The following is a 23025-nucleotide window of genomic DNA, read 5'->3' on the forward strand; positions in this document are numbered from 1 at the left end:
GAACTATTAGTTATTGTCTTGTTGGGATGTGAGGATGATTGGGACATTTACCAACTTTTTATTTATTTATTGATTTTTCACTTTATATGGTGGAATACATGGGCTGTGACCTTACCATATACAGTGGGTTGCAAAAGTATTCATCCCCCTTGAAGTTTTCAACCTTTTGTCACATTACTGCCACAAACATGAATCAATTTTATTGGAATTCCACATGAAAGACCAACACAAAGTGGTGTACACGTAAGAAGTGGAACGAAAATCATACATGATTCCAAACATTTTTTTTTACAAATAAATAACTGCAAAGTGGGGTGTGCGTAATTATTCAGCCCCCTTTGGTCTGAGTGCAGTCAGTTGCCCATAGACATTGCCTAATGAGTGCTAATGACTAAATAGAGTGCACCTGTGTGTAATCTAATGTCAGTACAAATACAGCTGCTCTGTGACGGCCTCAGAGGTTGTCTAAGATGATTTTGGGAGCAACAACACCGTGAAGTCCAAAGAACACACCAGACAGGTCAGGGATAAAGTTATTGAGAAATTTAAAGCAGGCTTAGGATACAAAAAGATTTCCAAAGTCTTGAACATCCCACGGAGCACTGTTCAAGCGATCATTCAGAAATGGAAGGAGTATGGCACAACTGTACACCTACCAAGACAAGGCCATCCACCTAAACTCACAGGCCGAACAAGGAGACCGCTGATCAGAAATGCAGTCAAGAGGCCCATGGTGACTCTGGATGAGCTGCAGAGATCTACAGCTCAGGTGGGGAATCTGTCCATAGGACAACTTTTAGTCATGCACTGCACAAAGTTGGCCTTTATAGAAGAGTGGGAATAAGAAAGCAATTGTGAACAGAAAAGCATAAGAAGTCCCGTTTGCAGTTTGACACAAGCCATGTGGGTGACACAGCAAACATGTGGAAGAAGGTGCTCTGGTTAGATGAGACCAAAATGGAACTTTTTGGCCAAAATGCAAATCGCTATGTGTGGCGGAAAACTAACACTGCACATCACTCTGAACACACCATCCCCACTGTCAAATATGGGGCCTGATTCCCAAAGCGGTGCTAACAGTTAGCACGCTGGTGAAAAGCCCTTTATTACGCCTAAACTCAGTTTAGGCGTGATAAGTTTAGGTGTGATAAGTTTAGGTGTGATAAGTTTAGGCGTTATAAGTTTAAGCACCAATTGGGTTAGCACCGCAGTGCACAGCTGATAAAAAGTTTTGCGCTAGCAAAGTCTGGTGCACTTCGCATAGAGTTTAATGGTGCTGCTTTGCGTGCGGGACTTTGCGCGCAATCTAAACTTATCACGCCTAAACTTATCACGCCTAAACTGGCTTTTCACCAGCGTGGTGCAATGGTTATCACGCCTAAAGTCTCTAACTGGGTTAGCACCGCTTTGTGAATCGAGCCCATGGTGTTGGCAGCATCATGCTCTGGGGGTGCTTCTCTTCAGCAGGGACAGGGAAGCTGGTCAGAGTTGATGGGAAGATGTATGGAGCCAAATACAGGGCAATCTTGGAAGAAATCCTCTTGGAGTCTGCAAAAGACTTGAGACTGGGGCGATGGTTCACCTTCCAGCAGGACAACGACCCTAAACATAAAGGCAGGGCAACAATGGAATGGTTTAAAACAAAACATATCCATGTGTTAGAATGACCCAGTCAAAGTCCAAATCTAAATCCAATCGAGAATCTGTGGCAAGATCTGAAAACTGCTGTTCACAAACGCTGTCCATCTAATCTGACAGAGCTGGAGCTCTTTTGCAAAGAAGAATGGGCAAGGATTTCAGTCTCTAGATGTGCAAAGCTGGTAGAGACATACCCTAAAAGACTGGCAGCTGTAATTGCAGCAAAAGGTGGTTCTACAAAGTATTGACTCAGGGGGCTGAATAATTACGCACACCCCACTTTGCAGTTATTGCTTTGTAAAAAATGTTTGGAATCATGTATGATCCGTGTACACCACTTTGCATTGGTCTTTCACATGGAATTCCAATAAAATTGATTCATGTTTGTGGCAGTAATGTGACAAAATGTGGAAAACTTAGAGGGGGCCAAATACTTTTGCAAGCCAGTGTAAGTACCAGACCGGCTGTCTATTGCTACTTTTTATATAAAAGCAAAACGTTTAGAGATCTTAAGTGGAGGGGTATGGCCTGATTGATAACCAGCTCAGAGTTAGAAAGTATTATAAACGTTTATTGATCATCAACAGTAGTATAAAATACATTAGAAAAGGCAACCATTTAAAAATGTGTCTGGAGACTCATCCCCGCCACCCCATATATGGCCCAGTGTCTAGCCAAACGTCCCAAACGTTTTTAGAGCAGGCAAATGCGTTGATGCAATGATTCAGTAGCAAAGTTGGATAGCTAATGTTGTAATAAGCACAGTTCAATGTGCAACAGCCATTTCATATAGGAACATATGACATTGAGATCGAAGCATGAATTGCTAAATAGCTCTTCCAAACACAGCCAGCAGAATATAATGTCCACTGATGAACAGCAGATCCCTGTAGTGCATAGATACCATTAGGGCATGAGAACAAGTGCTCAAGTGAACAGCAGAATAGATGCAAGCAATGGATTATATATTCACTATTCTGAACCATGAGTAAAAATGCTATATTTCTATGCACATTTTCACCATGTGTTAGAATTATATCAATACATGTAATAGGGTAAATCAGCAGGTCTGCTAGCTGTTATCAAAGGGTTACTTCAGTTTAGCAAAAAAATCTATATAAGAAATATCCTCACTGCACCAGCCACTTTGTAACTAAGTGCCAATAAATTTTACTTGTCAAACTTAAGTCTGCAGCTGCTATGAACTTTCGGGAAGCCATGGCAACGGTATAAAGCTTGGTGTTTATTGATACCAAGAATTATGTGAATTTTTTGTGTACAGTATTTGTTTGTTTGTTTGTTTTGAAAAAGTTAATATTTATTTTAACGTAAACTAATTATCTCTCTACCAGAGTGCTTCTTTACTACCGTCTTAGTCTAAAAGCTAAATAACCTTTAATACGTGTTGCTGCAGCTTGCTGTTTTTCTAACATATCATGGGAACTGCCATGTTGCATTTTTCTCACTGTAGACAGAAATTTTTAAGGGAGAGATGACAGCACCTGCAGACACTAAAGAGTCATCTCTTCTTCTACACAGCTTTCTAAAGAGAAACATATATACAGTGGGTTGCAAAAGTATTCGGCCCCCTTGAAGTTTTCCACATTTTGTCACATTACTGCCACAAACATGCATCAATTTTATTGGAATTCCACGTGAAAGACCAATACAAAGTGGTGTACATGTGAGAAGTGGATCGAAAATCATACATGATTCCAAACATTTTTTACAAATAAATAACTGCAAAGTGGGGTGTGCATAATTATTTGGCCCCCTGAGTCAATACTTTGTAGCACCACCTTTTGCTGAAATTACAGCTGCCAGTCTTTTAGGGTATGTCTCTACCAGCTTTGCACATCTAGAGACTGAAATCCTTGCCCATTCTTCTTTGCAAAAGAGCTCCAGCTCTGTCAGATTAGATGGACAGTGTTTGTGAACAGCAGTTTTCAGATCTTGCCACAGATTCTCGATTGGATTTAGATCTGGACTTTGACTGGGCCATTCTAACCCATAGATATGATTTGTTTTAAACCATTCCATTGTTGCCCTGGCTTTATGTTTAGGGTCATTGTCCTGCTGGAAGGTGAACATCCGCCCCAGTCTCCAGTCTTTTGCAGTCTCCAAGAGGTTTTCTTCCAAGTTTGCCCTGTATTTTGCTCCATCCATCTTTCCATCAACTCTGACCAGCTTCCCTGTCCCTGCTGAAGAGATGTACCCCCCGAACATGATGCTGCCACCACCATATTTGACAGTGGGGATGGTGTGTTCAGAGTGATGTGCAATGTTAGTTTTCTGCCACACATAGCGTTTTGCATTTTGGCCAAAAAGTTCCATTTTGGTCTCATCTGACCAGAGCACCTTCTTCCACATGGTTGCTGTGTCCCCCACATGGCTTGTGACAAACAGCAAACGGGACTTCTTATGCTTTCTGTTAACAATGCCTTTCTTCTTGCCACTCTTCCATAAAGGCCAACTTTGTACAGTGCATGACTAATAGTTGTCCTATGGACAGAGTCTCCCACCTGAGCTGTAGATCTCTGCAGCTCATCCAGAGTCACCATGGGCCTCTTGACTGCATTTCTGATCAGCGCTCTCCTTGTTCGGCCTGTGAGTTTAGGTGGATGGCCTTGTCTTGGTAGGTGTACAGTTGTGCCATACTCCTTCCATTTCTGAATGAACGCTTGAACAGTGCTTCGAGGGATGTTCAAGGCTTTGGAAATCTTTTTGTAGCCTAAGCCTGCTTTAAATTTCTCAATAACTTGATCCCTGACCTGTCTGGTGTGTTCTTTGAACTTCACGGTGTTGTTGCTCCCAATATTCTCTTAGACAACCTCTGAGGCCCTCACAGAGCAGCTGTATTTGTACTGACATTAGATTACACACAGGTGCACTCTATTTAGTCATTAGCACTCATCAGGCAATGTCTATAGGCAACTGACTGCACTCAGATCAAAGGGGGCTGAATAATTATGCACACACCACTTTGCAGTTATTTATTTGTAAAAAAATGTTTGGAATCATGTATGATTTTCGTTCCACTTCTCACGTGTACACCACTTTGTGTTGGTCTTTCATGTGGAATTCCAATAAAATTGATTCATGTTTGTGGTAGTAATATGACAAAATGTGGAAAACTTCAAGGGGGCCGAATACTTTTGCAACCCACTATATATATATATATATATATATATATATATATACTGGTAGAGACGTAGGGATAAGTGCAAATGGTTTTGCAAAAAAGCTTAACGTGTACCTGAGCCAAAGCTGCATGTATGAGTGACAAATTTATAGTTTGATGGACAAAATCTCTGGAGGAACTACAAAGTGAATTTTAAAGAATCTACCATAAGTGTATGTAAGTGTCTGACTTCAGCTGTGGACGGTGTTATTATGGTTCTGAGGAAGTGTAAAGATGAACCTCTTGGCATCTCTTGATAATTTTAGCTAGTTGCAGTCAGATATTACCAGTAACATTGAATGACAAAAATGTTTTTATATTAATGACATGTAAAACCATTTTAGTAGAAAAAGTAGGGTTGCGTTTTACCAACTTCATGCCACAGGTTGAAGGGTTCAAATGCATGTACACACATGCTCCTGTGGGGCGCATACATGGCAAGACTTTTAGGAAACATCCTATTTGCAACAAAGGTGCATGAATAGGACATTTATAAATGTTCATTATGTAGGAAATGGTTAAAGCAGACATCCAGGGTTAGAGACACAGTATGTTATAATGAATTACGATAGCCGCAATTTTCTTTACTCACGATTACTCCTTCCCCCCACGATACACCATATGAGGTGAAGGCCCTGCCTCTGTCACTCAATAACACCATGGTGGTTTTTTTTTTGTAGGCTAGGTTCTGCCTCCTCCAGAGCCCCACCTCCATCTCTGTAACCCGCTTCCAGCTCTGATCATATAAGATTTTACCCACCTCAAACAGGAATGTTGTGTGAATATTTTGCAGCCACAAAGCTGAGGGTGGGCTACGGAGCTGGAGCCTGGGCTGTGGAGGAGGTGACTCAGCCTCCACAAAAAAAAACATGGCGTTATTGCATGACAGGGAGGGGCTTTGCCTTGTAAGGCGTAGGATAGGCGGAAAGGGTAAGTAAATGAAATTGCATCTATCGTAATTTGTTATAACATATAAAGTTAGTGTCCCTCACACTAATTTTAATTTGTTTTCCAACATAACAAAAATGAGCAAGGATAAAGTAGGTATAAAGCATAAAGACAATTATATGCTGACAATAAACCTCAAACAGATGCCTATAGCTGCAAAGAGACACAAGACTCTATAAGTCAATTTTATTCAAATACACTGCTGACAATAAGTAAAAACACAGTTAAAAACCAATAAAAGTCAGTGGGCACTCCTAAAGACTAATGGTGGCCACTAATGATCCAATCTTTTTCATCCAATCTTACCAAATCTATGTAGTATAAGGGTAAATGGAGTGGATATACTGAATGGATACTTCAGGCAGTTACCTTATATTACATAGAAATTGTAAGATTGGATGAAAAAGATTGGATCATTAGTGGCCACCTTAAAGAGAAACTCCAGTGAAAATAATGTAATAAAACAAGTGCTTCATTTTTACAATAATTATGTATAAATTATTTAATCAGTGTTTGCCCATTGTAAAATATTTTAAATCCCTGATTTATATTCTGACATTTATCACATGGTGACATTTTTACTGTTGGCAGGTGATGTAGCTGCTGCATGGTTGGAAACAGCTGTAAACAGCTATTTCCCACCATGCAATCGGGGTTCACAGACAGGAAACTGCCAAGAGTACGTACTCAGAATTTCTTTGTGGGAGGGGTTTCACCACAATATCAGCCATACAGCGCCCCCTGGTGGTCTGTTTGTGAAAAGGAATACATTTCTCATGTAAAAGGGGATATCAGCTACTGATTGGGATAAAGTTCAATTCTTGGTCGAAGTTTCTCCTTAAAGAGAACCTGTACTGAGTAAAAATATTTAAAATAAAAACATGAGGTAAATTCAAATGAACATTACATAGTTACCTTCCCATCAGTTCCTCTCAGAAGCTCACCATTTTCTTCTGACAATAATCCCTTCCAGTTCTGACAATATTTTGTCAGATCTGAAATATATCAGTTGCTGTCAGTAAAATATCAGTTGCTGTCAGTTATAGCGGAGAGGAAAACTGATGTACCAGGTAATGTCCATGTTTCCCTATGGCTCAAGTGGACGATGTTACAGTTTAACTGTGCTGACCAGAAAGCTGTTATGGGTAATGGTCATTTTCAAAATGGAAGACGGAAAATTCCCTTGATCACAGTGAACAAACAGGACACGGGACAGGAGAAAGACACTGAGGAGTAGACTACATGGAAGGTAAGTATGATTTGTGTATGCTTATTTTGACTTTTAATTTTCAGTTCAGGTTTTCTTTAAGGGTTGTCAGTCAGCCTGCTGCCAATAAATATGACAATAACACTCTTGTAAGAGTGAATAAATACACATAGGGCAAGTGCCAATAAGCTGCAAAGAGTATAGTAAAAAATGCAGTACAGTGCAAAGTGCACTGGGACAATGTACTAGTGGGAAACAGTCATAAAAGACTAGCAAAAAATCAAATAATGTGCAATATAACAATGAACAACAATGCAAAACACTAAAAGCATCCACAATTCAAAAGTGTGCAAAGAATCAAAAGCCAGTCAATTTAATGCCAAGAAAGTGCTAGTGCTGTGAGAGAAGTATATAATGTGCAAGGAAGGCAGAGTAACCTAATACAATGTATTGTGTTGAGAACAAGGCTAATTTGGCTTACCCAAAGTGTGGAGGCAGACAGGGGAGCGGTATGCAGCCTTATACGCTCACAGCCACGCTGCTTCAATGGAGGCTGTAATTTTAATTTACACTAGAGGTCCATTTAAAAATTATTTCTTAAAGTGGACCTCAGCACAGGACAGAAAGAAAACATAGAGGAATGCACCCTGAATGTATTAAGAGAGTTTAGCCAGTCTAATTCCCCCTCATCTGTGACTAAGCACAAGTTATAATTTGATGCTTCAGATGTGTCAGCTGGCTGTCATGGCAGAGAGCTAATTGATTAACACAGGATGTCAACAATATGTCTGCTTCCATGAAAGCAGGAAGTAGACACAATGCAGAATTATTGCAGGATGTGTATCAGCTGTAACAAAGAAATGTTTTTCTTTAAATTTTATTATGCTGTATTTTTAAGAGCAGAGAAGAAATTCAGGTGCACTTTAAAGAGAATATGTACTCTAAAATTCTTACAATAAAAAGCATACCATTCTATTCATTATGTTCTCCTGGGCCCCTCTGTGCTGTTTCTGGCACTCCCTGCTGCAATCCTGGCTTGTAATTGCCAGTTTTAGGCAGTGTTTACAAACAAAAGACATGGCTGCTAACAGCATGTGATAGGCTGAGAGTAGCTCAGTGTGTGAGTCATACAGAGCTTGGAGGGGGCCTGGAGATGGTGTGTATAGCTTATATCCTATCACAAGCAGACCAGTACATTCCAGGCTGAGTGCCTGAGCCCGACAGAGCCGACAGAGGAAAGAAGATTAGATTATATAACAGAGATAACACAGTCACTGTGCAACTAGGAAAGGCTGCAGTAAGCCAGAGCACATTAGAACAGGTATAGGAACTTATAGGATAGAAGAAATAAGGCTGAAAATTTTGTTACAGAGTCTGTTTAAACTACCAACAAACCTGAAATGTAATTTCTTGGCTAATCTAATTATTTCTCACATGTTAGGTACATGGAGGACTGAAGCAGTTTGCAAAGCAAATGAAGTCATTCCTGTTTCAAAAGACATCCCTGTGCTCAGTGCAGCAACTCTCAGTGTTAACCCTTGCACTGCCTACCGGATGCTCATGGACTTTGTGAGCCTGGAGCCAGGTAAGTTAGGCAATGTACCTGGATGTGTAATTCACATGTCTACAATGTTAAATGAACTTATGTCAAGTTCAGTACAAGCTACAGTTAATTATAATCACCTACCAAATTTACAGCTAAAATTGTAATCAATCATTATCACTACAGAAACATAGGAATTGATTCAATGACATCCAAGTAGGTTGTGATACCCTATGCATTAAACAGCACAAGGTACTGTACCTTGCTGTATGCTTGATTCATTAGCATTTTATCTGACTTACAAGTGGGTACAGTATTCCAGTCACATTGATTTTCGCCTGCTGTCTGAGCTTATCAGCTCAATTACCGCACAGCAAGACCTCTCCAAGGTGCTGAACATGGCTTGCAGGTTTGGCACTGACAAAATATAATTGTTTGGTACTCTGGGAGCAAAAGAAAAGGCACTGCTACACAGACAACTGATAGAAAAATTCCCATATACAGCAGAGTCCCCAGTATGCAGCACCGATGGGGATTGCCTGATGCCAGATAGTGTGCTTGCCAGTTGCTTAAAGAGACTCCGTAACAAAAATTGCATCCTGTTTTTTATCATCCTACAAGTTCCAAAAGCTATTCTAATGTGTTCTGGCTTACTTCAGCACTTTGTACTATCACCATCTCTGTAATAATTCAACTTATCGCTCTCTTGTCAGACTTGTCAGCCTGTGTCTGGAAGGCTGCCAAGTTCTTCAGTGTTGTGGTTCTGCTATGAACTCCCCCTTCCAGGCCCCTCTATGCACACTGCCTGTCTATTATTTAGATTAGGGCAGCTTCTCTCTTCTCTCATCTTTTACAAGCTGGATAAATCGTCCTCTGAGCTGGCTGGGCTTTCACATACTGAGGAAATTCAGACAAGGGCAAAGCTGTTTGCAGGAAGAAAAGAGCAGCCTGAAACTTCAGTGCATGAGAGATGCAGGGTGAAAGAAACACACAAATGATCTCTTGAGATTCAGAAGGAAGGCTGTATACAGCCTGCTTGTGTATGGATGTATTTTCTATGTGTGGACATACTGTACATCAACCTACTTCCTGCTTTGGTGGCCATTTTGTTTGTTTATAAACAAACTTTGTAAAACTGTTTTTAACCACTTTTAATGCGGCGGGGAGCGGCGAAATTGTGACAGAGGGTAATAGGAGATGTCACCTAACGCACTGGTATGTTTACTTTTGTGTGATTTTAACAATACAGATTCTCTTTAAAGAAAACCTGTACTGAAAATAAAAGTCAAAATAAGCATACACAAGTCATACTTACCTTCCATGTAGTCTACTCCTCAGTGTCTTTCTCCTGTCCCGCGTCCTGTTTGTTCACTGTGATCAAGGGAATTTTCCGTCCTCCATTTTGAAAATAGCCATTACCCCATAACAGCTTTCTGGTCAGCACACAGTTAAACTGTAACATCGCCCACTTGAGCCATAGGGAAACATGAACATTACCTGGTACATCCGTTTTCCTCTCAGCTATAACTGACAGCAACTGATATTTTACAGACAGCAACTGATATATTTCAGATCTGACAAAATATTGTCAGAACTGGATGGGATTATTGTCAGAAGAAAATGGTGAGCTTCTGAGAGGAACTGATGGCAAGGTAACTGTAATGTTCACTTGAAGTTACCTCATGTGTTTATTTTAAATATTTTTACTCAGTACAGGTTCTCTTTAAGCAACCGGCTTAAAAAGCACAAACCTCCCCCCCAAACACTCACTGAGCCATCCAGTGACATCTTGCAGCCTTCCTCTTGCTCCTAGCAGGCTCCTAGCCAGGCCCAGGATTTACCTTATGGGAGCCTATAGGCATAGACGTCCTGGCACCTTAGACTTCGCCCTCCATGAACCTACAAGCTCCCAACAAACTGCACCACAAGTGTGCCAGCTGGCTGGCTCAGCTGTCACTTCTCCCTTACTTCCCTTGCCCATCATAGATAGCTACAGGTGCCCTTAAGTATCAGGTAGCCAGAAGTACCCTCAATATTAAATAAATAGAGGTGACCCCAAGTATTAGGTAGCTAGAAGTAACTAAAGGTGCCCTTGACTGAAGGGAAATCTATAGGATAAGAGGGAGGCGCTTGGGGAGGTGGAATGAGCCGCCTTTCCAACATCAGGCGCCTGTAGGCACGTGCCTACATTGCCTTATGGTAAATCTAGCCCTGCTCCTAGCGGCTTTCCAAGCTTCCCCTGTGCATGGAAGCTGGTGTGTCACCTGACCTGCATTGGGTCACGTGACATGCCAAGCAGGGCCGTGCCGACACAGAGGCTGACGAGGCTGGAGCCTCTGGGCGCAGGTCACTGCAGTCTGGAGTGGGCGCAAGGAACAGGTGACAGGTCTGTGTTGTGCCTGTGTTGTACATGGCTTACTAGCTGGGTGCCCGCCGCCGCTCCGCCCCCCCGCAACTGCACAGCTCACCACTCACTTTACCAGCAGGGCTGGCTGCCGGGGATGAAGTTGGAGCGGAGAGAAGATGTGGGGCTGGTTGTCATGGTCACGGACGCCAGCCCCTCTCTCTGTTGTGATGAGAGCCAGCCAGCGTGCATCAGCCTGTCAGAGTCCCGCCCACCGGGCGAACGTGCCTCTCAGCGTCTCCTGTCTCAGGGTCAGGCAAGCAGGAGTGGTGGTGGATTCAACTGCGCCCTGCGGGCCCAGCGTGTGCCCTTAGTTAAAATAAAAAGTAAGTGCATGTATATAGATGTAATGAGCATGGACTGGAGCCATGTTATCGGGTCAGCCTGCAGCTTTGGCAGCTAGCTGGACTCAGCACAGTGCGTATAGAGCAGATCCTGTATGATTGCTTATATGCCTGTGTCATATAAATGTTCTGTTGGCACAGCACACTGATTAATGTGGCTATAAAACATGTGCTTTTGTCACTAGCAGAGGGACAGTCCTGTTAGTAATTGTGTGTGTGTGGCAGACTCACTGTCATCTTGCACTGTCTGCCTAGGTGTGTATTCTGCTGCATCACGTGAAGTGACACTTTCTGGTGCACGTAAATCAGGCAGACAGCTCATACTGCAGTTGAATCCTAGGACAATTTTAGCTACTAGCTAGTGGATGTGCCTCTGCTGGATAGTAAAGCAGAGTATCTTGAATTTATGGGTAATGGCACTTGTCCCAACATCATTACGTCAGTGAAACACTATTTATCATTTAGCCATCTTCTGAACATTTAAAGAGACCCTGAACTGAAAAAAAAAAAGACTTTAACATACCCGGGGCTTCCTCTATCCCAACCGACCCCCCCCCCCCCCCCCCCCCCCAAGTAGTCTCCATGGTCCCTCGGCGTGCTCAGGATCCCCTTCAGTCGTCCGGCTGGAGCTCCCAAAATCCTGTGCCTTCACTCGACGTTGTGGCAAAGTGCGCCCATGATCCTGGCAAGATGGCGAAGGCCGTCTCTAAGCCTACTGCACACGCACAACTAAGTCATCAGAGAACCATGCATGCGCAGTAAGCTTACAGAGACAGCCTGTGCCATCTTGCCAGGAGCGCTGACAGGCTGTGCATGCGCACTTTGCTGTGATTTTGGGCTAAGTCGCATGATTTTGGGAGCTCTAGCCGGATGACTGAAGGGGACCCTGAGGACACCGAGGGACCTCGGAGACTATGGGGGGCTAGAGGAAGCCCCAGGTATGTTAAAAAGGCTTTTTTTTCTTCAGTTTTTCTTCAGTTTTTAAGGGTTGTTGTCTGTGCACAATTAACATGCAGCATAGGAGCTTCTAACCACCACCAATAACATGGTGGCTGCATTGAGAAATCATACGGAACAGCCTTTTAGTTGTAATAATGTGCAGTACCTTTGTATATAGTTTGTTCCATAAATATGTCCTGAGTTTGTCCCATAAATATGTCCTGACCTGTCTGTGTTTATGGGAATGCCCAGGAGAAATGTTCAGTAACTTTACTGAGGGGGGGGGGGGGGCGCACTTGGGCAGCTCAGCCTCTGTTGATGGTGGACCTTGTCCCGGCCCTGATGCCAAGAACTGTGTACGGACGCCTGAAGCCACTAGGAGCTCGCTAGGAGCAAGAAGAAGGCTGCAAGATGTCGCTGGAGGCTGGGTAAGTATTTAAAAGGCTGCAAACACCCTATAAACAAAGTGCCCGTTATCCCCTCAGGCATGCCAGTTACTTGAAATTTCCGTTGCCTGAGTTCCGGCTAACGGGGACTTTGCGGTACATGTGCCTTTTTAAAATAAGTCTTTAATTAACTGAGCCTGAGTTGAAAATAGTGGTAAAATGACCTAAGCTTCCTGATTATGAGCTTTAGGCCCATTTTTTAGTGAAAGGCTGAGCTGCACCTTTGTCTGGCAGACCATCCACCCATTTGCTGGCCCCAAGCACCTTTCAGCTACAAGTTCATGCATCAGAATGACAAGGATTGTTAGCACAGAGTGATGTAACCCAGCAGCAACATTGCAACTCGTCGCATTTAAGCAAGGCCATGCTCAGATATAACTGTATGGGGACCATGTTTCCATTGCCTGTGCCGAGCGCTAGCAACAAAAAATGCATTAAGGTTCTCCTTGTGTAATTGGGGCCTCAGTACCCTGCAGTGTCCCATCTCCAGTTCAATCCTCTCCTCATGCTGCGTAATATAATCAATGTAATGAACAGAATGAGAGTACAGCATGGTGTTTGCTAAAACTCTTTATGGCAGGCTGCCACTGTGGGGTTATATGTGCTGCATTATGCTACAGTGAATGGTAGGGAGGTGACTGGCTTCCTTCTCCCCCAGTCTAGGCTGCCTCTGTAGTGCCCTATTTCAAAAAAGAGTGCATTCTCACACAAGGCCAGATCAAGGCAGTGATGACATTTGCACACTACCTCCTTCTCCCCCCAAACCTCCTCCCTTCCTCAGTATAACAATGTATGAATTATCACTGACTATTCCTGTGTGAGCTTGTAGAGGGAGAAAGAAAGGGACACCGAGAACCCAATATAGTGTAGCACATTAAACAGCCATGGTATTGAAAGGTGTTTAAAGCCAGTGGTTACCTATTTAAAAACCAAAAAGTCAGATATTCACCTAATGAGAGGGAAGGCTCGGTCCTAATGAGCCTTCCCTCTCCTCTCCCGATGCCCTCGGTGCTGCGCTGGCTCCCCCGTTCGCGTCCGCCGCCGCAGGGACTTCGGAGGCCTTCGGGAGCACTCGGGCTTCCAAAGACGGGCCGCTCCATACTACGCACGCGCGAGTGCGTCATAGAGGACGCTCGCTCATGCGTAGTATGGAGAGGGAAGGCTCATTAGGACCGAGCCTTCCCTCTCCTTAGGTGAGGATCTGACTTTTTGTTTTTTAAATAGGTAAACATTCACTTTAAGTGATTACAGTATACTCACAAATGTGGGTTACCACAAAGGCAACCACTGTATATGCAGGTGGGGAGATTGTGACTCCACTCAGGTTAAGGAGTTGCTCTCTGTAGAAGAAACCAGGAGTAACGCCCTTCCACCTAGGGTGGATTTGCAATATGAAAAGAACCTTTAAACAGAAGCGTTAAATAGGGTCAAAACATTTAAAATCCATTTAAAAAGGGCAGTAGTGGTGGGCTTACCCCCCCCCAGCAAATACACAGACTGTGTTTGTTTAAGTTCAACAATAATACTATGTATTCAAGTACTCCACAATGCAAAGTACTTGAATAAATTGTATTATTGTTGAACTTAAATCAACAGTCTGTTTATTTGCTCTGGAGGTAAGCCCACCACTACCACCCTTTTTAAACAGATTTTAAATGTTTTTACCCTATTCTGGCACCTTTATTATTTCTGTGTGAGCAAGAAGGCTTAAAGGGAACCTGAAGTGAGAGGGATATGGAGGCTGACATATTTGTTTAATTTAAACAATACCAGTTGCCTGGCAGTCCTGAAAATTCTCTGCCTCTAATACGTTAAGCCTTAGATCCTGAACAAGCATGCAGATCAGATGTTTGACAAATCTGACAAGATTAGCTGCATGCTTGTTTCAGGTGTGTTTCAGCCACTACTGCAGCCAAAGAGATCAGCAGCACTGCTAAACAACTGGGGCCATATGCAATTCACTTTTCACCTGAATTATCTCCTAGGACAGTGGTTCACTTCTCAACCTTTTATGCACGTGTACCCCTTTGTGAGTCATCCCTAGGCAAATATACCCCCTACCGAAAAAAATGGTATATAGGTAGTCGCTGGTTAACAAATGAGATAAGGACCATGTCCATTTTTAACCCGAATCCGTTCTTGTTTTGTCCCCCTCTGTTCTCCCTATGCTCCTTTTGTTCCCCTTTGTGTCACCTCAGTTTGTGCCTCATTTGTCTCCCTCTGTGTCACCTCATCTCCCCGTATTATCTCTGTTCTCCCTGTGCCTCTTTTGACCCCCTCTGTGTCACCTCTGTTCCCCTGTGCCCATTTTCTCCCCCTCTGTTACCCCTGTGCCTCTTTTGTCCCCCCCCCCCCCGGTCCCTCTGCGTCACCTCTTGACCCCATGTCCTAGCTAGGTATAGGTGCCCCCAATATAGGTATCCAGGTATAGGTTCCCTAGAAAAGGTAGCAAGGCATAGGTGTCCCCAGTATAGGTGTCAAGCCATAGGTGCCCACAGTATAGGTTAGCAAGGTACAGGTGCCCCCAGTATAGGTAGCAAGCTATATGTGAGTGGATAATTAGAGGCGTCCCAAAGATGAAAACATACAATATCCTCTTCCTTTCTTACTTACAACCACCTTTGCAGCCGTGCCAGGGATATATCCTTCCTTTATTCACAGAAAATGTCATGCAAAGCCACAGCGCCAGGTATTACGTTGTTATGGGTATATAAATGCGTACTCCAATCCACCTCCAGAGATCCCTCCTGTGGGTGCCTGTAGTGCAACTCCGAGCACCCCAAGAAAAGAAAAGAGGGATTCTCTCAGTCGGAAAATTCGGCGGAATTATTAATCCAGTGATTCCGGCCGGAATTGGATTAATTCCGATTCCGGTAGTCGAAACGAAATTCCTATACCTCTCAAACGGAATTCTGCGGAAATTTTATAATTCCCGTGGAGTTTTCCTCCATCCTATCATCAAGTACAGAATTGCAGATTTTCAAAACAGCTTATACACCATAGCTGGGATTTGAACCCAGGACTCAGTGTGTAGTAGGTATCTGTCTTACCCTCTAGACCATGAACCACACTACATGCTAAAGCTGGCCTAGCATAAAGCATACTACCATTATGATCAATTCGATAGTAAAAGTAGCATGATTAAGGATTTGTACTTTTTGAAAAGCATGCTTATATACCATAGCTGGGATTTGAACCCAGGACTCAGTGTGTAGTAGGTATCTGTCTTACCCTCTAGACCATGAACCACACTACATGCTAAAGCTGGCCTAGCATAAAGCATACTACCATTATGATCAATTCGATAGTAAAAGTAGCATGATTAAAGATTTGTACTTTTTGAAAAGCATGCTTATATACTATAGCTGGGATTTGAACCCAGGACTCAGTGTGTAGTAGGTATCTGTCTTACCCCCTAGACCAGGAGTAGACAACCCGTGGCTCCAGAGCCGCATGCGGCTCTTTTCCACCTTTGCCGCGGCTCCTAGGCCGCGGCTCAGGTAGTGTGTGTCAGTGGCTGCGGCACGCGTGTGACGTGTGCTGCCGCTGGCCGGCAGCCTATCAGAGAGGCCGCCGGACCGGTGCAGTGCGGGGCTTAGGGCGGCCATTTTCCCGTAGCCCTACAGTGTAATTCAGGCAGGACGTGACGTCGGGAAGGAAGAGGATCGTGGGAGTTGCGCGCCACAAGGAGGTCGGGACAGGAGGAGATCGTGACAGGAGGTCTTCTGACTAGGTGAGTAAATGGGTTTTTCTTTTCATATCTGCTGAAGGATTGTGCATATTGGTGTCAGATCTGCTGAAGGATTGTGCATATTGGGGTCAGATCTGCTGAAGGATTGTGCATATTGGGGTCATATCTGCTAACGATTTGTGCATATTGGGGTCATATCTGATCCTGTATATAGCATTAAGGTAAGAAACAATATATGCAGTGTTAGATTTGTTTTATAATGGTTTTGCGGCTCCCAGTTTTTTTTTCTTTTCGGAAACGGGTCCAAGTGGCTCTTTATGTCTTAAAGGTTGCAGACCCCTGCCCTAGACCATCAACCACACTACATGGTAGTAGGTATCTGTCTTACCCCCTAGACCATCAACCACACTACATGCTACACAGTAGCATCAATTCAATAGAAAAAGTTTCTATTGAATTGATCATAATGGTAGTATGGTACATGCTAGGCCAGCTTTAGCATGTAGTGTGGTCAGAGGTGGGACAAGGTCCTTCAGCACCCAAGGCTGAGACAGCAAAGTGCGCCCCCCCATCCCTCCCACCCCAGCCGTCACACACTGATTGCTATTACACTAAGAGGTGCCCCAGGACCCCCAACCCCCCCAACACCTTAATCTCTACTTATCTGGCTTGCAGTCGCTGCCATGTATCACCTTTTCTTATTTCTTTCTGCTTCAAACACAATTGGGAATGACAGCTGAATGAATTGTGCACCCCCTCCTACACTGCGCCCTGAGGCTGGAGCCTCTCCACCCTCTGCCTCAGCCTGGCCCTGAGTGTGGTTGATGGTCTAGTGGGTAAGACAGATACCTACTACCATGTAGTGTGGTTCATGGTCTAGAGGGCAAGACAGATACCTACTACACACTGAGTCCTGGGTTCAAATCCCAGCTATGGTATATAAGCATGCTTTTCAAAAAGTACAAATAAGTACAAATCCTTAATCATGCTACTTTTACTATCGAATTGATCATAATGGTAGTATGCTTTATGCTAGGCCAGCTTTAGCATGTAGTGTGGTTCATGGTCTAGAGGGTAAGACAGATACCTACTACACACTGAGTCCTGGGTTCAAATCCCAGCTATGGTATGTAAGCTGTTTTGAAAATCTGCAATTCTGTACTGGATGATGTGATGATTGGATGGATGAGAGAGAGAGAGAGAGAGAGAGAGAGAGAGAGAGAGAGAGAGAGAGAGAGAGAGAGAGATTTCCGCGGAACTGGTCCGGAATTAAAAGGAAGCGGAATTTGGGATCGGCGGATGTGAACTCATCAATCAGGTATATACACAAATGTCACTCACATAACGAGGGTCCTATGCCATTAGGACCCTCTCCAGAAAGTTTGCTTCCCACCCTTGTGGTACTAGAGTAACAAATACGAACTCAGGTGCATAGCCCGCTCACGACCCGACTAGTTTCGGCGTTTTGCCGTCATCAGGGGATATGAGAGCGGGCGGGCTACTAGCACATATATATATAAAAAGAACATAATTACCTGTCCTGTGTGAACTGTATGCATACAGTTCACACAGGATAGGTAATTATGTGGGAAGCAAACTTTCCGAAGAGAGTCCTAATGGCATAAGACCCTCGTTAGGTGAGTGACATTTTTGTATATACCTGATTGATGAGTTCACAAATAAATTTGCCTTGAATATTATCCACTGAGAGAATCCCTCTTTTCTTTTCTTGGGGTGCTCGGAGTTGCACTACAGGCACCCACAGGAGGGATCTCTGGAGGTGGATTGGAGTACGCATTTATATACCCATAACAACGTAATACCTGGCGCTGTGGCTTTGCATGACAGCAAGCTATATGTGCCCCAGTATAGGTAGCCAGGTACAGATGCCATAGTGTAGGCAGAAAGCTATAGGTGCTCCAGTATAGATAGCCAGGTACAGGTGGTGCCCCAGAATAGATTAGCCAGGTGAAGGTGATGCCCCAGAATAGATTAGCCAGGTGCAGGAGGTGCTCCAGTCTCCAGAATAGATTAGCCAGGTGCAGGTAGTGCCCCAGAATAGATTAGCCAAATTCAGGTGGTGCCCCAGAATAGATTAACCAGGTACAGGTGGTTCCCCAGAATAGATAGCCAGGTACAGACAGGGCCGGTTCAAGTAACAGGGCCCCTGAGCTGGCTGCTGACCCTCTCCCAATCACCTCCCAACATAACAGACTCTGCAGAGTACCTGGGGAGCAACAGCTAAGATGAGGAGGGACAACTTGGGGGCCCCTACAGGCTCTGGGGCCCTGGGGCAATTGCCCGTTTTTTCCTATGGTATCTCCGGCCCTGGGTACAGGTGGTGCCCCAGTGTAGTTAGCGAGTTATAGGTGCTCCAGTATAGATAGCCAGGTACATATCTTACATAGCCTCCTGTCGCCAGGCTCTCCTCCTCTCGCCGTGTCTTATCGCTATGGTTACTTCTGGCAGCAATTCTGACATCATGAGAGACTGTCGGGTAACCATGGCGACAGGACGCGAGGCGGCGACAGGAGGAGAGCCCGGACAGGAGAAGAGCCCGGCCACAGGAGTCCACGCAGGAATGGTGCTAAGTAAGTTGCTGCGCCCTTTGCCACTGACACTGCCTGCCCTGTCTGACACTTTTCCCGTGGGGACGAGATCAGCCATTTTGTCTGCGGCCCCTGGGGGACCCCCTGACAGCTGCCAATGTACCCCCAGGGCTCCGCGGACCCAAGGTTGAGAAACACTGTTCTAGGACACAGTTTTCATTTTCTCTTTAAACTAAATTTTCAGCATTTTACAATTGCAAAACTACCCAAAAGTTGGTGAAAAAGTACTATCAAATTTATTTTGAGAATTTTCTTGAATGCTGATGGCTTAAAAGGTATTTTATGACAAGTTGTGAAAATATCACTTAGGAGAAAACCCAGGAGAAAAAGTGAATTGCATATGGGCCCTGGTGTTCTTTAAAAGGAAAGAAATATGACAGCCTCTGTATACCTCTCGCTTCAGGTTCCCTTTAATTGTAAATTGAAATACAACAAGTATTATATTTTTCTGTTGTTCCCGAGCTCCACCACGTCCAGGTGGAGGTGGAAGTGAACAGGAAGAGGTCCATTAAAAAGATGCAGGTACATTACTGCTTATTCAGTCAGCCCGTTACACCTATCAAACAACTAGCGGTGTTCATTTGCAAGGAAGTTGTAAACTTCTCTACCCTTCTCCACTGAGGACTGATCAATGACAGTGAGAACAAGCTTTTTCAAACATCCTTAAGGGTGCGGTGAAATCACCCCATTTCCAGTTCTAGGTTCCTTACCCATTAACTACAAATGTTACAAGTAACAAAAACACCCCACAAAAAAAACCATATCAATTGTTTTACCAATTTAATTACTTAAAAAACAGCTGGATCTCTCATGATAGAAGAAAGGAGTTTTATCAGGGGTCGAGTCCTGCGTGAACGTGGGTGGACGACGTCCACTTACTTTTTCCTCAGCGTGGACGCTGTCCACCCTGGCTTGTGTAGAGGGGAGCAGCGCAGAGAAGGAGAGCTATGGGGACAGCGGGGAAGGGCGGACATCTCCCCCCCCCCCCCCTCCCTCACCTAGGGGCTCTCCTTCCTGGCTCTCCCCTCCAGTATTTTTAAAGTTCGGCGGCTAAAGTGGGTGGAGACTTACCGCCGTTGTTGCAGCCGCAACTCACAGGGGATGCTCTGCTCTGTGCGCGGCTAGACTAGCTACCTGGGGACATATACCCCTGACTACATATACTGGGACATATACTCCTGACTACATATACTGGGCACATATCCCCCTGGCTACATATACTGGGCACATATACCCGACTACATATACTGGGCACATATCCCCCTGGCTACATATACTGGGGACATATACCTCTGCCTAAATATACTGGGCACATATCCCCCTGGCTATATATACTGAGGACATATACCCCTGCCTACATATACTGGGCACATATACCCCCTGGGTACATATACTGGGGACAGCTATACACCGACCTGGCTACATATACTGGGGACTACTACACACCTGGCTACTTATGGAAAATATAAACCTGGCCACCTATTCTGTGGACATCTATACACCTGGCTACCTATTCTGGGGACATTGTACACCTGGCTACCTATTCTGGGGACAACTATACTCATGGCTTCTTATACTGGGGACACCTGTAGACCTGGCTACTTATGCTGGGGGTACTTATTTTGGGGGAAATGCTGTCAGATTATCTGCATTTTGGGGAACCGCTGTTAACAGATTAAGTGTATTTTGGGGAACCGCTGCCAGATTATGTGTATGTTAGGGGAATGGCTGCTGATAGATTTCACGTATTTTGGGGAACTGCTGCCAGATTATGTATTTTTGGGGGACCACTGCTGCCAGATTACATGTATTTTGGGTGTTACGTGTATTTTGGGTGATCCGCTGTCAGGTTTTGCGTATTTGGGGAACTGCTTCCAGATTATGTGTACTGCCACATTGTCTATTTTGGGGGAATCTCTACCATATTATCTGTATTTTGGAGGAACTTCTACCAGATTACGTGTCTTTTTGGTGAAATGCTATCAGATTACATCTATTTTTGGGGGATGCACTACGGCAGAGCTCAAACTTCCCCCGGCAAACCTTTTACATCACTGCTAAGGTCATGTATATTTGGCCCCACCCATTACCCCACCCACGTTATGCTTGACCACACCCATTTTTTTGCGCAAGTTTTTCGGAGTGAGTCCACTCGCTACTTTTCCTAGGACTAGACCCCTGATCTAATTCCAAGGTTTCTCTTCCTTCTCCAGCATCTTGACTGAATATTAGCAAATCTGATGCCAAACTGGCATAATCTGGTGAAAATGTATACACACATCAGCCATATTCTTGGCCAGATAAAGACATGTATCTGTTTAGTCAGTAGTGTCACTGACATAACCCCAGCATGTGCCTATATTGTATATGACTGAGAGATTTCCTTAGAAAGTGGCTATGGATATTCTTTAAATATAATAATATAAAGGAAAAAATGTTTATTGGGATTTTGGGTTTGACAAGAATGTGTAAAATTGACAAGAATAAAAAAAAAAAACACATACTGGTAAATGGAAAAACAAAGTTACACAATCTCCAGCCTCCTGCACTAGCATAACATCTTCCCCCTAAAAGCAATTAACTCCTTTAGTCCATTAATTACAAAATCTAGAACAACATTATGATATGAGAAGAACCATTCTCGCAAGGCCGTACAGAATAATGTATGAAGTCTCAAGGGCTCAAACTCAAACATCATTCATGGAAAGCATTATAGTGGTAGTGGAACAAATTACCATGGAACTACCCATCTCTGAGCTGAGATTTAAGGACCTGCACTACCATGGGAAATTAGAAAGCTGCCTGGAATCAAGACAAGTGATTCTGAACACACCTTGGTTTCCGATGAGCATAAAGTAGCAAGCTCACTTGTGTTGGAAAAAAATAAACAGTTTTAGTTGCTCTGGTATTTTCAAGTCAGTGGAGAGATTAATCCTGATGGTTACTGCTATGCTTTAGGTACTAGTTCACGCCATAACAAAAGAGCATTTAGATATATAACACATGCACACAGAGACATTGGGTCATATCTTATTAACTTTTCTACTGAGTTTTCTCCAAGGAGATACTTTCAAATCACATAATAATACATTTGAAGTTTCCACCAAGCAAGAAATTACTCAAAATAAGTTTTATATTATTTGCTAGTACTTTCTCGATTATTTATCTCCTGGGAGAAAACTCAGGAAAAAGTTAATTGGAAAAAGGCCATTGTCCATAAGCCTCATACACACTCATGACAAGAGTCTGCAGAAGGGCCGATAATAGCCTAAACCGATAGGCGTGTGTAAAGCCCCCCCCCCCCGACCACTACTCCATAAGTGATCTGCCCAATGGATCAACTTGGTCGAGAAATGGCCAACTCCTTTGTGCACAACTCTCCCCCAACTGCCATGTGACATCACTCACGTACATGCCGCTCCATTTTCCTGCACCCCTCCACATAGCAACAGAATGCATTGACAGCTACACAGCTGACTTCATGTCTGTACAAGCTGACCCAGCGATGTCCCTGAGGGGATCAGGTCTCGATCCCCGACGGGTGCCATCAGTCAAAGGAGTGTATGCACCTTTATATGCTAAAATGGCCGGACTAGCAATATCATCAATGAAGTTGTATTTTTGCATGAAGTGGTTTTCATTCTGACCCATGCCGAATCTTTTCAAATATATTGCCAATTGCCTTCTAAATAGAAAGGCATGCAAGCAATTTTCCAAGTCCTCCAAAGTCATTAGATACTACACAGAGGCCAATAGGTTTTCAAATTGCAACAGGGTGAGCAAATAGTTATTAGAAGACAAGGATATGTTTATTGCAGTCCCACTGTCCACAGCTGTAGATTTATTGTTATATTAATTTCAACAAATGTATATTGGTTATATATTCCCCAGCACAGCACAAAATAATATTAGTGCTAACGTCAAGCACAGCAAACAGCGATACTAAATATCAAGCTAAAAGCCAACACTATATACATAATATACAGAACTAAGTTGCAGTACCAAGTTGATATCAAAGGAAGGTCATAAACAAAATGCAAGATCAGGAGCCAGTAGGACAAAGTAATAAAAAATA

At 43.7% G+C, this 23025-nt stretch overlaps 1 protein-coding gene across 1 annotated transcript in view; it reads left to right on the forward strand.

Annotated features, from left to right (window-relative positions):
- Positions 1-23025, forward strand: part of LOC137570758 (enoyl-[acyl-carrier-protein] reductase, mitochondrial-like) — a 99047-nt gene that overhangs the window by 40889 nt on the left and 35133 nt on the right. The window contains exon 4 of the mRNA XM_068279480.1: positions 8416-8559. Within this exon, the coding sequence (XP_068135581.1) occupies positions 8416-8559 (144 nt within the window). The remainder of the gene's footprint in view (positions 1-8415; positions 8560-23025) is intronic.

Source organism: Hyperolius riggenbachi, chromosome 4 (assembly GCF_040937935.1).
Source record: "Hyperolius riggenbachi isolate aHypRig1 chromosome 4, aHypRig1.pri, whole genome shotgun sequence".
In the NCBI taxonomy this organism is placed as follows: domain Eukaryota; kingdom Metazoa; phylum Chordata; class Amphibia; order Anura; family Hyperoliidae; genus Hyperolius; species Hyperolius riggenbachi.